Source organism: Crocodylus porosus, unplaced genomic scaffold (assembly GCF_001723895.1).
Source record: "Crocodylus porosus isolate Cpor-Errol unplaced genomic scaffold, CroPor_comp1, whole genome shotgun sequence".
NCBI classification, from domain to species: domain Eukaryota; kingdom Metazoa; phylum Chordata; order Crocodylia; family Crocodylidae; genus Crocodylus; species Crocodylus porosus.
Window position 1 is genome coordinate 3,111,309 of NW_017728924.1, and position 14,781 is coordinate 3,126,089.

Below are 14,781 nucleotides of genomic sequence, written 5' to 3' on the forward strand. Positions count from 1 at the left end.
ACACCACAGCCCCCCAGTTTCTTAATGAGAACAGGGTGAGAGACAGTGTCAAAAGCCTTCCGGAAGTCCAGGAAGACGATGTCCACTGCTACCCCTGCGTTTAATGATCTGGTGATCTGATCGTAAAAGGCCACCAGGTTGGTCTGACAGGACCTGCCACTGATGAACCCGTGGTGGTTGCCCCTAAGCATGCAGTCCCCGGCTGGCCCCTCCTGGATGTGTGCCATCTATGGTCGGTGTGTAGAGATGTGCCAGGGCATCCCTGTGTATGACATCAGGCTTTGCAGACTGAGTATTGTTATTTGGACCCCAGCATGTCCATGCGGCTCCTCTCGGCGTTCGTTGCTTCCATTGACTTCAGTGGGGCCCGGGTGCCGCTGCCTGCTGTGGCACTGTGTCCTGGTTAAGATCTGGAGGGGGGATGCAAACTGAGTGGGGCCCTGCTGGAGCTTGGTGAACTTGGAGACTGCGTTTCATGGAGAGATGATGGGAGCTGAGGATTGAGGATGGTCTTTATTGAAAATAAGCAGCTCTCTGTCCTGTAGGCATCACGGTTCCTCTTCAGCCTGCAGCTGCACGCAGGCTCTCGCAGCATGAAAAACATCGGCATGAACATGGGATGCCTGTTGTCCCCTCGTTGCCCCCCTTGTCTCAGGCCGGGCTTCCCATCCAGGCTGCGGAGGAGCTCCACACCATAACCTCCCTTTTTCTGTTGCTCCCCCCACAGGGTATTGCTGGTGGGAGCAACAGGCTTTTTACCTTTCGAACTCCGGAGAGCGCTGAGCTCAGCAGAATGGGTGTTTTCCTTGCAAGCGCTAATTCCTGTCAGCCGGCCGGGTGGGAATGAAGCTGCTTGACTTGCGCTGAGCCTTTTCCGTGCGAACCTGCCTTTGGCAGCAAGAGGAGCGAGCCTCTTACACACCCTCTGGAACCTCGCTCTCCCGCCTGGCCTCGCGCTTTGCTGTTATAACTGCAGCGAGTCGTCGGTGTGACCAGGCTGGTGCTTTCTACATTTACAAAGAGCTGCTTGGCTTATGGGCTTCCCACTCAGTTACAAGACCAAGTGAGGGTGTGGCAAGCCACCCTGCCCTTGTATCCACACACCAACCGCTGGGAAGTGGCAGGTCCCTCCACTTTGACCAGCAGAGCCCGGGCCAGGCGGAGTAAGGCGTCTGCTCCCAGCTGGCAGAAGGCATGTGAAGATATTCCTCACCTTCAGCTGGCTGCTACAGTCCATCCAGCATCCTTCCCAGAGTGCATCTCGTGCCCTGGCAGCACAGAGGGGCCGTCTGGAGCTGCCAGAAGCACGCTGACCGTTTGTGATCCAGAGCTGGGCCGTGGTGGTGGCCGTCTGGCAGCCCAGGCAGCTCTATGCAGCCACAGCCTTCTCTGTCTTTGCAGGCGCTCGAGGGGAGTTAATGGTGCCAGGTATTGTGTAGTAGTATATCGCCATCCAGAGAGACCTGACTACCTGACCGTTCCTCTGCTCTGGTGGGAAAGTGCCATTTCCCATGCGTGTCGACTTCAGCGGGGCCAGGAGTTCGCTGTTTGTCCTTCAGGGTTCCTGAATCGAATCGGGGTTTGTTTTTTTTCTGATCATTTTACTCCTCAAGGAAGAAATTTGCAGCCTAGCAACTTGTTAATAGTGCAGATCATGAGCTTGATCCCTGCCAACAATGACAGTGGCCATCTGCTTGCTACCAGTAGAATTCCTCGCAGAGGGGCACGCTGTGCCCGGCTGTAAGTGCTTCCAGCACCAAGCCCTGTTTTCTGGATTACGTGTAAATGGGGAAGGTGACAAATGCCAACAGGAACAGCAGAGCAGGGCAGTGCAGGTAATCAGTTACCATGGCACAATGCACAGTGGTTTTATACAAATGGATCAATAATCAGTCTGTCCCAGATGGCTCGTATTAACACAAAAGATGGTTGATCTAGTACAGGCACGGGCAGTTGCACTGTTTCTCACAGTCATTTCTGCAAGTGTCACAGTCACAGTGAAGGGGATGCATTTATCAGCGCAGGCGCGCAGGCATTCTGCGTTAGATACCTGTCCTCAGTCTCAGCAGGCCAGCACATTTCCCACAGTGCCCTGCCAGTGAGAATTTGGGCTGAACTCCTGTAATAACTCTTGCTTGGATTTTTACGATGTCAGAACAGAGCTCTTCGGAGTCCCATGTTGCATCCTCCCTTGCATCTTGGGGTAACTTATGTGCCTGAGGTGTCAAAATAGTTGATTCTAATTGTTGCCTGGGGCTGGGGTTCCAAACCTCCGGCCACGGCCTGGTACCGGCTGCGAAGGGTTGGCGGCCGGACCAGAAGTGACCGTGGACCAGCAGCGACTGGCATCCTGCAGATGGGCAGCCAACCCCTTTTTTATACTGAGTATACGTGCTGCCGATCTGCAGTATGCCGGTCCCCGGTTTTCCAGTCCTCAGCAAAAAAAGGTTGGGAACCCTTGGCCTGTGGGACCTACTTCAGAGAAAGAGCTTGCCTTGCTCAAAGTATCTGGCTTTGTCCCCTTAACCGTCTGGAGGGGTTGATTTGTCATTTCCTTGTCTCGCATACCATCCCTAGAGCATTAAGAACCTCCCACGTGATGACCTAGATCTGGCTTTAAAATCGAAAACTTTGCCAGGGATTCTTACAACAAATAGTGCATTTGGTCCAAAATGTATTTCAAATACAGAGCCCACAGGAATTGTGTAAAGATGACTAGAGTTAAATGGCACCCAAATCTTTACAATACAGGGATTCATCTATTCTTGGGGGAGAGAGAAAACTAATATCCTGTGGGAGAAGCTGTAACTCCATGGGGTTATTGTAAGAAAATAACTGAGCAGGAGATATGTTGATATGTACCAAAGCTCTGCACTGAATTGAGTCAGCCTGTCAGTCCTGAATCAATTCACGTGCAATTTACAGTTTGAGGCTTGTAGGATATAATAATCAAAGTGTTTTAATAAATAAAATATTAAAAATAAAACAAAATTAGTGGCAGGCTGCCAGCTGTTTTCAGCTCTGGTTATTTTATTGTTATGTGTATTGGGCTAGCATTTAGCCCCAAGTTCTACTGGGGTCTCACAGATGCTGAGTAGTTATTGCTCTTTATTACATTGGCAATCAAGATTGCCAGGTCTTCAGCTTTTTCAGAGCCACAAAGGCTAGAAACCCCCCCAGCCCTAGTATTCAAAGAGCTGTTATATTAGTTTGGGATATGATCTCTCTTCCCCCCTCTCCCCCCTTATCCTTGTACTGATACAAACCTTAGCCTGGACGCAGCCCAACTGATGCCAGGGTGTGCTGTAGGAACTTATTGCAGTTCTTGCATGGGAATAGCTTCTAGATGTATGGCTTTGTCAACACTAAAGGTGTGGGTTGTTAAAGCCCAATAAAGGTGTACCAATGGCCGTAAGTTATAGTTAAGGCTGTACAATGTTTGTATGCAGACAGGCCTTACTTAGCACCAGCACAAATGGTTAAAGAGCAGAAGGGGTGCTCCAGCTTGGAGTTTTTGCAGCAGTTGTTTCTTTTGGCTTTAAAGCTCCAGCAATCTGGTGCTAATTAGGGAATCAAGTTCCTTGAATCTTATTCATAAAGAATTCACTTTTGCTTATTCATTCTAAGAAATATGCAGCGCTGTGTTTGCCAGACACTGGGAGTATAATTTGTGCCCAGAAACACAGCTCGAGTCTCACAGTAACTCAGTTATAAATGAGATGTATTTTGAGGAATATTTTGCTCCAAGATGTATACCCAGAATTACACTGAAGGCAGCACATTAATCAGCAGACTGTCTACATACCTGGGACAGCATGACAGTGGCTTGAAACCAGCTTGGGAAGTGGAGTTTATTTTTCCTGACTTATTTTGGCAACTAGACTAGGTTGCTTCTATTAACTTCAGGAAAACTTCAGCTGAAAGCTTCTTCCTTGGAGGCGGAGGGAGGTGTGGGTGCAGGGCTCATGAAGCGAAGATGCAGCCAAAAAAATCCCCCTTAAAATGAGGTTCATGTTTTGTGATTTTTGAGTTTTAGCCTCAAACAGTGGGCAAGTTTCAAGGTTGAAGCCAATGAGTAAATGAACAGGGTGGAGATACTGTCATTCTGCTCCAAAGCCCAGCCATTGATGGTGATGTCTTCAGGGCTGCCTCTTCCTTCTGCGTAGCGACCCGCTCATTGCCATGAAACTGCAGCACTCGCCCGTGCTGCCTGTGGCCTCAAGCTGGATGGCAGAAGGATTTCTGATCGAATCCTCCCTGCCAGGGCGTGTGTGGTGTGTGTAGCTGTGCAGATATATGGCAAGGTCTCTTTTCTGTCTGCTGTACAATTACATGGTTTTTCTTGAAGAGATACTTTAGTTCTGGACTCGATACAGGAATTTTTAGGTGAATTTCTATGGTCATGTTATACAAGAGGTCAGACTAGCTCGGTGGTTCTCGAATATTTTTGGTTTGTTTGTTATATCGCTCTGAATTCAGGTTATGGTTAGTCAAGAAAAATGATATCACGTGTCACTACACCCATACTGGTGTCTCCAAAAACCTGGGAGAGAGTGGGGGGTTGTTCTTTAGTTTTTCTTTATCTCCCCTTCCTTCCTTTCTGTGTTTCCTCTTTTCTTTCTTATGCTTTCCCATTCCTTCCTTTCATGTACTGTCAACTGTCAAAGTTCGCTGCCTGTATGTGTGCAGGGACACTGGACTGGCTCTTTTGAGAGGCTCCTTCTATCCTTTATAATCTCAGTATGGAGTTTGCCTGCCAGTCTGCAGAGGCGGCAGTCCTGTGAGTCGAGTGAGGATGAGTAATGCACCAGGGGAGCGTGTGCCCTCTCTGTCTGTCTGCAGCTGAGTGCCATAGAAATGCTTAGACAGATGGACAGACAGCCTTTCTGTCATCGTTTCACTGATATGCGATACATCTCCTAAGGTGTTGGGAGGATGCAATACATGCAACACGATATGCAATACATCCATAGGTATTGGGAAGATGCAATACATCTCCAAGGGTTGGCAAGGATAAAGTGCCCATTTGCCCTTCGCTGGTAGCAAAACCCAGCTCGGATCTTTTCCTTGGGCTTTGCCTTTTCTTCATGTCCATCAGGTTGCTTCAGAGGTCACTGGATCAGGCTAAAAGGATGGCTGACAGTTCTTAGACCATTAGACCGGGGTGACCTTAAAAACAGCTAACCTCCTCCCACCTTGCAGGAACGCGCAAGCTACAGGCCATCATGACAGTGAGTTTTAATCTGTATCTGCAGGCCCGTGGGAGTGACTGTGACCTCAGAGAGTTGTTTAAATCCAATTGGAGTTGACTTACTGAGTGGGAAATTAGCCAGGCCAGAACCTGGGGGATTTGTTCATGCGGGGGGATGAAAGGTATGTAGGAGGGAAAGGCAGCCGTTGGGTAATCCCTGTGACTAAAAATACCTGCCTGCAGTCACAGTAGCAGTGCGCTCCCTGGGATTCATGAGAAGGGAAGAGCTGGAGGTGGATAGCTGGCTTTCTGCCTCTGAATTATGTCAGCATGAACAAGGCTGGCCGATTCTCCCGCTGTTCCCCAGAGAAGGGCTGGCATTTGCTTTGGTTTGGTTTGAGGTTGAAGTTTCCCATTGTAGGGTCCTCCAGCCCTCTGCCTGGACCTACGGAGAGCTGTGGTGCAAAGGAGAAGCTGACCCCCTGCATGGTCTTGCTTTTGGGGAATAAATGCTAAGGACAGCAAGGGCTCAAAAATACATGCTCTGGCATGGGAAACAGCTCTCTTTTTCCTAAGCATGATGAAGGTTAATGAGAAACATGCACTTTTGTTGCAGCTCTGTAAACCACTTCCATTCAGGTCACAAACAGGGCAGCTTACCTCAAGCCCGTGCTCTGATTCTCATGCCACACACCCAGGATGAGGCGACGAGGCAATGCTCCTGATCTGTCCTTCAGCATGGTCCTGCTCCTTCAAGGCTCTCCTAAGAGTGCACTTCAAGCCGAAGTTGGATCGCTGCATAACAGATGCCATGACTTTTTTAATTCCCAAGTGGAGGGATTTGGGGGGAATGGAAGATTCAGATTATTCTTCACCAGAAACCAACAGGGAGGTTATATTTTTAGCTTTGTTAGCATCTGTTGGGGTCTGGCTGTTCTCTGAGAAACAGTGGTGGAAGCGGCACTCTAATGGTGAGGTCTGCTACTTGTGAATGTCTTCAGTGTCACAGATGGATTTGAGACCACTTTCTTCACACCATCTATGCAGAACTAATGCAAGGTAGGACGCTTACACCACCTCAGCAAAATGGTCAGCTATATTGCAGTGACAGCACCAAGAAGTGTCCTGTTACCTGGCTGGACTCTCAGTGGAGAACATTGCAGAGTCTCTCTTGGCAATACAGAGGCTCAGAAGAGACCCTGCTCAGTTTTCAGCTTCCTCGGGCACTTGAGACCTGGAAGTTACTGGGACAGAACAGGCATGGGGGCTCTCCATGTTGTTCGTGCAAAGAGCAGCTTCAGACTGCATCTTGGTGCCCTTACTCATGTGGAACGCCACTCACACCATAAAATATTCCTCCACTAGCACCCATGGGACCCTCACCAAGGTCGGAACAAGAGAGGGAGGTTTAAAGAACAAAACTATATGGGAACTGGCCCAGCTGATGGATGATGGGACCCTGGTGAACAAGGCTGCTATAATTTGCATTTGAATTTCATCCAGAAGCTAAGTGTAAGGCCTTTTTTCCAAGGATTACAAATAATAGAGGAATACCAGCCATCAGGACATCTGGGTAAGCAGCAAGATGATATTTAATATCAATAAAACCCTCTCCTGGGACGAACAAGGGGTTGGAATTCCTTCCAGCCTCAGACAGTGCTTAAGTCCCAGCCCTGAAGAGATCTCCAGAGCAAGGCGCTGGTCCGCCCCATCTGCCGCTGCCACAGTTCAGACTTCAGCGAGGTTTCCCTGAGCAGGGCCCACAACTACTGAGCGCTTCTACCTGCTGTCTGTGTTCAAGAGGCTTTTTCTATACCAAGGTTTCCTGCTACGTGCCCTTGCCCACTGCACCACACTCTGCCCTTGCAGCAAGCGTATGTGTAACACTAATGGAAAGCAGCTGCTCGGCTGAATTGTAGTCTCTCTTTTTTCAGTGTAACTGGAGGAAATGCCTTTCATACAGTCACATGGGCTTGGTCTGTAATTGTGCGAGAAGGCGAAGGGGGGAGGGCAGGATGAGAGAAGAGCATTTGCAAGCTACTGGTGAAAAGGGGGTGGAAACACGCTGCGTGCTCACTGTGCTGGACCTCGGGGAAGCCGCAGCTCTTTGTGGAAGCACGGCTACATTCTCCATCCATCAGTCCTTTCTGCTCCCCGGCTAAGCCACTGGGGAATCGTGTGCAATGCAGCCACCAGTGTCAATACAGCTGTGTGGGCATCCTTGAGCTAGCATTAATCCAGCCAGTGTGGGTGGGTAACGCTGCAGAGCTTTTATGACTGTGGGCTTCAGCCCGGGCTGGTCCCACGACCTGAGCACACAGCCCCAGGGCTGATACTTTCTGGAGCCCACACTGTCGTGGTGACACTGCTCCTAGAGCCCGCTGTAGAAAGATTAGACTGACTCGGTTATGCACTGTATCACACCTCCGACTGTGGTACACACACAGCCTTAGCTTGCCACACCGCCACTGGCAGGCTAAACTGGGGTTGGCCACACCCCAGTACAGAAACCTTAGCATGGACTTGCCCAGATGTCCCCTGTCTATAGGGAGAGTGTGACAGAGCCAGCTTACATGTGACCGGAGCTGTTAGCTGTGGCCCAAATGTGGGGAGGACTTTGCTCAATATTCTGGGCTGAATTTTCACCTGTTGTATGTTGGCCTGGACTTCTGGACCTTATTGATGCTTTTTACCGATGGACACCCGCTTAGATGCTGGTTAAACACTTTCTACACAGCCATGTCTGCTCTTCAAAGCACCACTAGAAAACCTTCATTGGAAAGATGGGAGGAAACAGAAGAACGAAATCTGTTGTTTTGTTCTTCCCCGTCTTAACTTCCTGTCCTAAAAGGATGGCATCGACAGAGGCTTCCAGCAACTGCACTGGGAGACTCAAGGGCATTGCAGGACCCCACATGACTTCTTTGAAGGCTGGACCCGATGCTCTCACGAGGTCCCTTCCAGCCCTAACATCTACGAAATCTATGACACTGAGAAATTTGGGGGCAGTTTGGTGGGGATGCATTTAAATCCAGCAAGGAGGTAGCAGGGTGCTGACTTCATTGGTTGGAGAGCAGGCACGCTGAGAAAACTGCCCGTGAAGACCCTTTCACAAGCTGAGCAGCAGGAAATGTCAGGCTGCTATCACTGAGCAGCAGACATTTCTTATGCTACAGGAGCTGAACTGCAAAGTCAGGATCAGGACAAAGCAGCACTTCCTGTCTTAGCTTCTCTATGGGGTGAAAGACCAAAACAAGCAAATAAAGAGCACCCCCATTCAAAGGAGAAGGCAGCAGGCTGCAAGAGCTGCTCTTCGCATTGTCACCTTGTCCTTGAGCTTCCAATGTATTTAGCTCCCTCTTTTGCCTCTTAGCCTCGGTTTGTTGTATACACCTTGGGACAGAAATTATCTAGCCAAGGCAATGCAGCATTGGGTTGGGGACTCGGGAAAGATTGGTGCAATGCACTGCTCTGCTACTGGATCACCGGGAGACCTCGGGTACAGTGCACCTTCCACCTGAGCCTCAACTTCACCATTTGTAAATGAGGGGTAATGACACTAAAGCACCATCAGAGCTAGGAGTAAAAAATCCTGTAATGTACAGGGCCCAGCATGATGCAGCCCTGATCCCCAGTGCTGATCTCTGCACACTACCACAATAATAAAAAAAATAATAATTTAGCATAACTAGTTCACATGTCTGTCATGTCTGAGTGTTCAAGTCTCTCCTATGATGTAGATTCCAGTTAAAACAGTCGGAAGTATCATTGCTTCATAGGCCCAGGAAAGAGAGGCCAGAGATATTTCATTGTAACGCATTATAATACTACTATTAGCATAAGCATCATGGGGATAATGGATGGATGCAAACAATAGTGACCTGAAATCAGCTTTGAGGTATGTCACCTTAAGGGTGGGGATCTTCTCCACAAACTACTCAGTCATTCTCCCATTCGAGGGTTACAGAATAGTGTTGGGGGAGGGACAGGAAAAAGCACTTCATGTACATTTAATTTTCCTGGACACGTTTGATTTTCCAGGATTTAATACAGATGTTTAGCAGCCCAGGAATTCACAGTGCCCTGAGGGAAAGAGATGCTGGCAGAAGTTTTCAGAGGGTTAGCTGTGTCATAAAAATTTGTTCTGAGCCTGGAACTAAGGCCAGCCATTTTGAGGTTATAAAGCTGCAAAAGTGAGGTAGGCTTTATGGTTTCAGATGCTGCTTTTGGCAGGGAAGTTGGGAAATCACCCTTCATTTAAAGCCCCAGAAGCTGGTTAGTGGCAATATTTGCTGTATGTACTCTGCTTCTGGGTTGAAACTCAAGGTGGCCCACCATGTTGAAAGCCCCAACTCACACTGACTTTGGCTTTAAGCCATTCCAAAAACCAGACCCTAGTGAGATTGGCTATTTTGGCCGCAGCTCTACCAGGCTGCCTCTAGCAGCTGGTGCACTTCATGATGCCTTTTATGGAGCTCTCAGCAACAGAGATGACCCTTTTGCTACTGCCATCATTGCCTCTTCTCTACTACTGTACTGTCTCTTTGGTCCCCTTCATAGCCTCATTTGAGCAAGGCCCATAAACATGTGTCATCTCATTAAGGACAGTGAAGATTATCAGTGTTCAAAGTTATGCCTGTGCTAAAGCAGAGCCTATACACTTAATAATTTTCCCCAATACACACACATTTGCTTGGCTGTCAGTAGGACCAATCCCTGAAGAAAGGCTCTTAGATGTGGTACATCTCAGGTTCATGGTCACTTGAAGAGTTATGCATCCCTCTCTCCCAGTTATGAGCCTCAGCATCTTTGATGTTGTTCCAGTCCTGAAGCTCATGTGTGACACTATTCATTTATATTTTTTAGTGAGTGTGACTGACAGTTTTCACCAGTGCTGATGGAGCAGTGGACAGACACGTAAGAACCGATTTTCCAGTCCCAAAAGTCTTGCAGTCAGCTTGGGATGGGACTGAAATAGGAGGGAACACTTGACCCACTGTTAGAGATCAGATGTGTATAGAAGGTGTCATCACCAAAAATGCAAGGCCGACACCAGGAAAAGAGGCTGATGGGAGAGATGGCAGGGTATGAAATACTATTAGGAGAAGAAGAGAAAAGTAAGGGCAGCATTTGATAGGGCATGAGCAGCAGGGAGGGAATTAGAAGAATCAGCAGACAATTTGGATTTTTTTTTAAGGAGAGGAGGTCCTGCCTGTGCAGTACCAGCCTTTGAAATGAACCCTGCCTGTTTCCTTCTGTGGTTTGTTTTGCAAGTGGAGAGTACGTGGGCATGTCATTCTAATCCTCAAAGGGAATTACAAGACACCTTTCATAGATCAGCCTACGAACTTCACTTCATAAATCTGCTGGATTTAAAAAATCATGGACTAAATATAGACATTGGATTTATGGCACATTACATCCTGCCTGTAGCTGACCAGCTACATTCCTTCACATATTTCCCTCCTTCCCCCATCCCCATCTCTACCCATTGTCTCCCAAACTACCACTCATTGGCATTTTCACAGACCTGCATGTTGAAAATTAGCTTCCTTTCTACCTTGGAGGACAAATAACACCAGCAATCTCCCTATGCCAAAAGCTTGCAAAGAACATTTTGTCCAACTATTTAGTTGGTTTAATAAAAGATATCACATCTACCCAAAGAAACTTGCTTGCTATGGGTGTGTAATGTACCCTGAACAGGAGTGCTCTGAGCACAAGAGCTCAGTCCTATGACTGCTTTCCATTGTGGCCCTGAGCAAACCAACTGAGTATCCACTGCTAAAAGGGTGCTAAAGGATATTTGCATCACAGTGGTAGGATTGAAGACCCATTAATTCCTTTAAAGCTCTATGTAAAGACTTTAATGCAAGAACTGAGCAGCACTCTGAACTCTGGAGTGGCGCCATTAGGAAAGAGAGGGTAGCAAAAATCAACTCCAGTGGTATCCTCCTCCTCAGCAAATGCTCAGAGTATAACTTGCTCATCACGAATACCATCTTCAGACGGGGTGACAAATTTAAGACCACTTGGAAACATCCATGCTAAAATTACTGGCACCTTCTTGACCATATTATTGTCAGAACCTGAGGTCGTACTGGTGTCCATATCACACAAGTCCTGAGAGGTGATGGTCCAGATGACTGCTGGGTGGACCACCATTCAGTCAGACCAATCAACCAAAAGAAATGCAGAAGAGATTTAACATCAAGGCACTCCAAAACTAAGATAGATGTGAAGCTTTTCAGCAATGCTGTACTGAAAGGCTTTCTAACCTACCTAATGGCATCAAGGACATCCAGGCACACTGGGAAGAACTTAAGAACATTATTCACAAGGCATGTGCTGAATCAATTGGATACCTCACTTACCGTTGCCAAGATTGGTTTGATGAGGGCAGTGAGGAAAGCCTAGCATTTATCCATCAGAAGAGAGCCACGTTCTGCGGTTTGCAAAATGACCCCTCCTACCAGCAAAAATGAAAGGTTTACCACTGGCTCAAAGCTGTAGTTCAGAGGAGGCTGTGGGACATCAAGAACCAGTGGTGGCAAATGAAGGCCGTGAAGATCCAGACTTTTGCTGACTAATGTAACATGAGAAGCTTCTTTCAAGCAATAAAAGCCATCTACAGGCCATGTTCCAATGGCCCAACCCCCCTGCAATCCCAGGACGCCCCCGCCCCTTTAAACAGACAGTATATCCATCAAGCAATGCTGGAAGGAGCACTTCAAGACTCTACTGAACTGAATCTGAAGTCTCAGCTGAGTCGGTCCGTCAACACCCAGTAATAGAACCTCTTGCTGATTGCCCCATCCTGCAGGGAAGTCTGGCGGGCCATTACTCAGACCAAGAACAACAAGCTGCCAGGCCCGGGTGGCATTCCCGCAGAGGTCTTCAAAGCTGGTAGAACAGCACTAGTGCAAAAATTGCACCAACTTCTCATCAAAATGTGGGTCAACGAGGAAGTTTCAGCTGACTTAAAGAATGCCAACATTGTGACCATTTTCAAGAAAGAGGACAAATCAGTGTGTGGGAGCTACTGAGACATTGCCTTCCTCTCTGTTTCCAGGAAGAGAGGTTCTTCTTACTTGCATCCTTCTGAATCGCCTCCTTCCCCTTGCCAAAGATGTCCTTGTGTGGCTTTAGACCATCTTGGGGTAGATCCCAGTGTGGCTTTAGACCATCTTGGGGTACCACTGACATGATTTTTGTTGCATGACAGATCCAGGAGAAGCACAGAGAACACCACCAGGAGCTGCTTATGGCATTCATTTACCTAACCCAGACCTTCGACTCCATCAAATGTGACGTCTTATGGAAGGTGCTGGCTAGGTTTGGTTGTCTACTGAAGTTCATCAGTGTCCTCAGGCTGCTCCATGATGGGATGCTGCCACAGTCCTTTGCAACAGATCAGAGACAGACCTGTTAACCATCTGTACCGGTGTCAAGCAGAGCCCCAACCCTTTTTTCCATCGATCTTGCTGTGATTTTGATTCTCACCTGTGACTGCCTTCCTCCCGGAAATGGGGTTGAGTATCAAATGGACGGTCAGCTTTTCAACCTGCAGCACTTTCACAGCAAAACAAAATTTACTAAGACTGGCATCACCGACCCTCAGTACGCTGACGACTATGTTATCTGCAGTCCACCCTTGACTTTTTTTCTCAGGTGTCTATCATAGCCTGGGACTCTGCCTTAATGCTGGGAAGATGGAAGTGCTCCATCAGCTTGCCCCAGCACAAGTTGCACCCCCTCTCCTTCCACAAATTACCACTGGTAGAGAACCCCTGGAAAATGTTGAGCATTTCCCATACTTTGGCAGCCACCTCTCCCAGCCAGTCAGCTTTGATGCAGAAATCGAACATAGGATTCACTGTGCCAGTGTATCCATTAGAAAGCTGCTTCACTGTCTTTGCTAACTGCAATCTGCAGATGGAAACTAAGAACCTGGTCTACGCTGCAGAGGTGACATCCTCTCTGCAGCTAACATAACCAGCATTGAGGCAAAGATCATGAAACGTCGACTCTGCTGGCCACTGTGTATGGATGGCTGACACTTGTCTCTCAAAGCAAGTCCTCTTCTCTCAATTTAGTCATGGTAAGAGGACCCACAGAGGACAGAGGAAGTGCTACAAGGGCACCCTGAAAGTATACCCTTAAGGGTGGCATTGCCTGTACCAAAGGGTGGCATCAACACTATAAATTGAGAAGTGTTGGCTGGTAACAGGTCTCAATGGCGCTGCACTGGGCATCAAGCTACAGCCCACTTCAAAGAGAATTGTCTTGCTCAGGAAGCCGAGAAATGGCAGAGGAGGAAGGAAAGTGCACAGCATCCTGGAAAATAGTTGTGCCCCTCCCCATGGCACCACTTGTCATATCTCTGAAAAAACTTACAGAGCATGAACTGGACTCCTCAGCCACCTTAAAACTCACCAGTAATCTCCCCCTTGGCAAACATCATCCTTGTATTGAGGGATAGCCAATGGTGTAAGGTTTTGCTACTCTGACACACGTTGGAGGTATCAATGGGAACTCCATAGGGGAGGATGACAGAGCAGAAATCAACCACTGCTGAATTTTACAAACTTACTGCAAGTGTCTGGGTGAATTGCAAGGCAGCTCCTGCTGACGGCTTTGGGAATGAAAAGTCTCAGAGCTCTGTTGGGTTAAAATACCTCCCCACTGCAGCCCTGCCCTCCAAACTCCAGCCGCAGATTGCAACCAGTACAACTAGTTGCGGGCTCATGGATGCAGCTCTGGGGGAAACCATGCTGCTGTTTGCAGTGGAGGCGAGTCGTTCTTCGTAGGTGTAACCGCTTGGTCCGCAGTCCTGAGCTGATTGTACATAGGGGGGAGAGGAGAACACAGCTCTCCTCCAACTCTGGGCAGGGAGCTTGAATGCCTCCCCTTCTCCCCAGTGGTATGGAGGGGCCAGGTCACCAAGGAGCCATCCTACTGCCATGGTGTAGGCTGTGGATGGTTTCTGAGGGACCTTGAGGCAGGTCCTGTACATTCAGTGCACCCCGGGGCCTCTCAGCAAGCCCATACATAGCGGGGTGGGGGGGGCCTCTGGGCCCAGCTGGGGAAGGCTCAGTGCCAGGACTGGTGGGTCTTGGCACCACAAGCCAGTGAAGAAACAGGGCATTGTTGAACACCCTTCTTGAAACAACAGAGCGGATGCTAAAGACAAAGATGGCTTGCTGAGATAGTCACCACCCCTGCAGAGAAGGCACAGGTCATGCAGCAGCCATCGTGCAGGTGCGAGCCTGAGCCCTTAGTGGCACCTCTGGCTGGCTCTGCCCCTCAGTCCTGGTGAGGGAGGAGGATTTCTTATTCCCAGCCTCCTCCCGTCCTTGGTGACGACTCGCCCCGTGGTTCTCTTTGCCTGCCGCAGCGCTCCAGAGCGCTGCCCGGCACAGACTCCACGTTGCTCCCTGGGACTTGAGCTTCTTGCTGTCCTCAGTGTCACGTGGCTCAGAAAATGTTGGAATTGTGTTGAAAGGGCAGCAGCGGTCAGCGCCCGCAGTGGATGGGGGCGATGCCCTCTCGTTTGCTGGCTTGAGCCTACTGTGCGGGTTGTTCAGAGT

At 48.8% G+C, this 14,781-nt stretch overlaps 1 protein-coding gene across 3 annotated transcripts in view; it reads left to right on the forward strand.

Moving 5' to 3' along the window:
- Nucleotides 1-14,781, forward strand: part of KIAA1210 (KIAA1210 ortholog) — a 54,719-nt gene that overhangs the window by 5,059 nt on the left and 34,879 nt on the right. Inside the window, exon 1 of one of the 3 annotated variants that reach the window (XM_019540231.1) lies at nucleotides 890-1,315. The exons of 1 other annotated variant lie outside the window; for it this stretch is intronic. Coding sequence is in view for 1 of the 2 variants with exons in the window: in XM_019540230.1 (XP_019395775.1) it covers nucleotides 10,089-10,108 (20 nt within the window). In the remaining variant the exon portion in view is untranslated. Of the gene's footprint in view, nucleotides 1-889; nucleotides 1,316-10,055; nucleotides 10,109-14,781 lie in introns of those variants that run through there. One more of the 3 variants, XM_019540230.1, reaches the window with a different exon arrangement.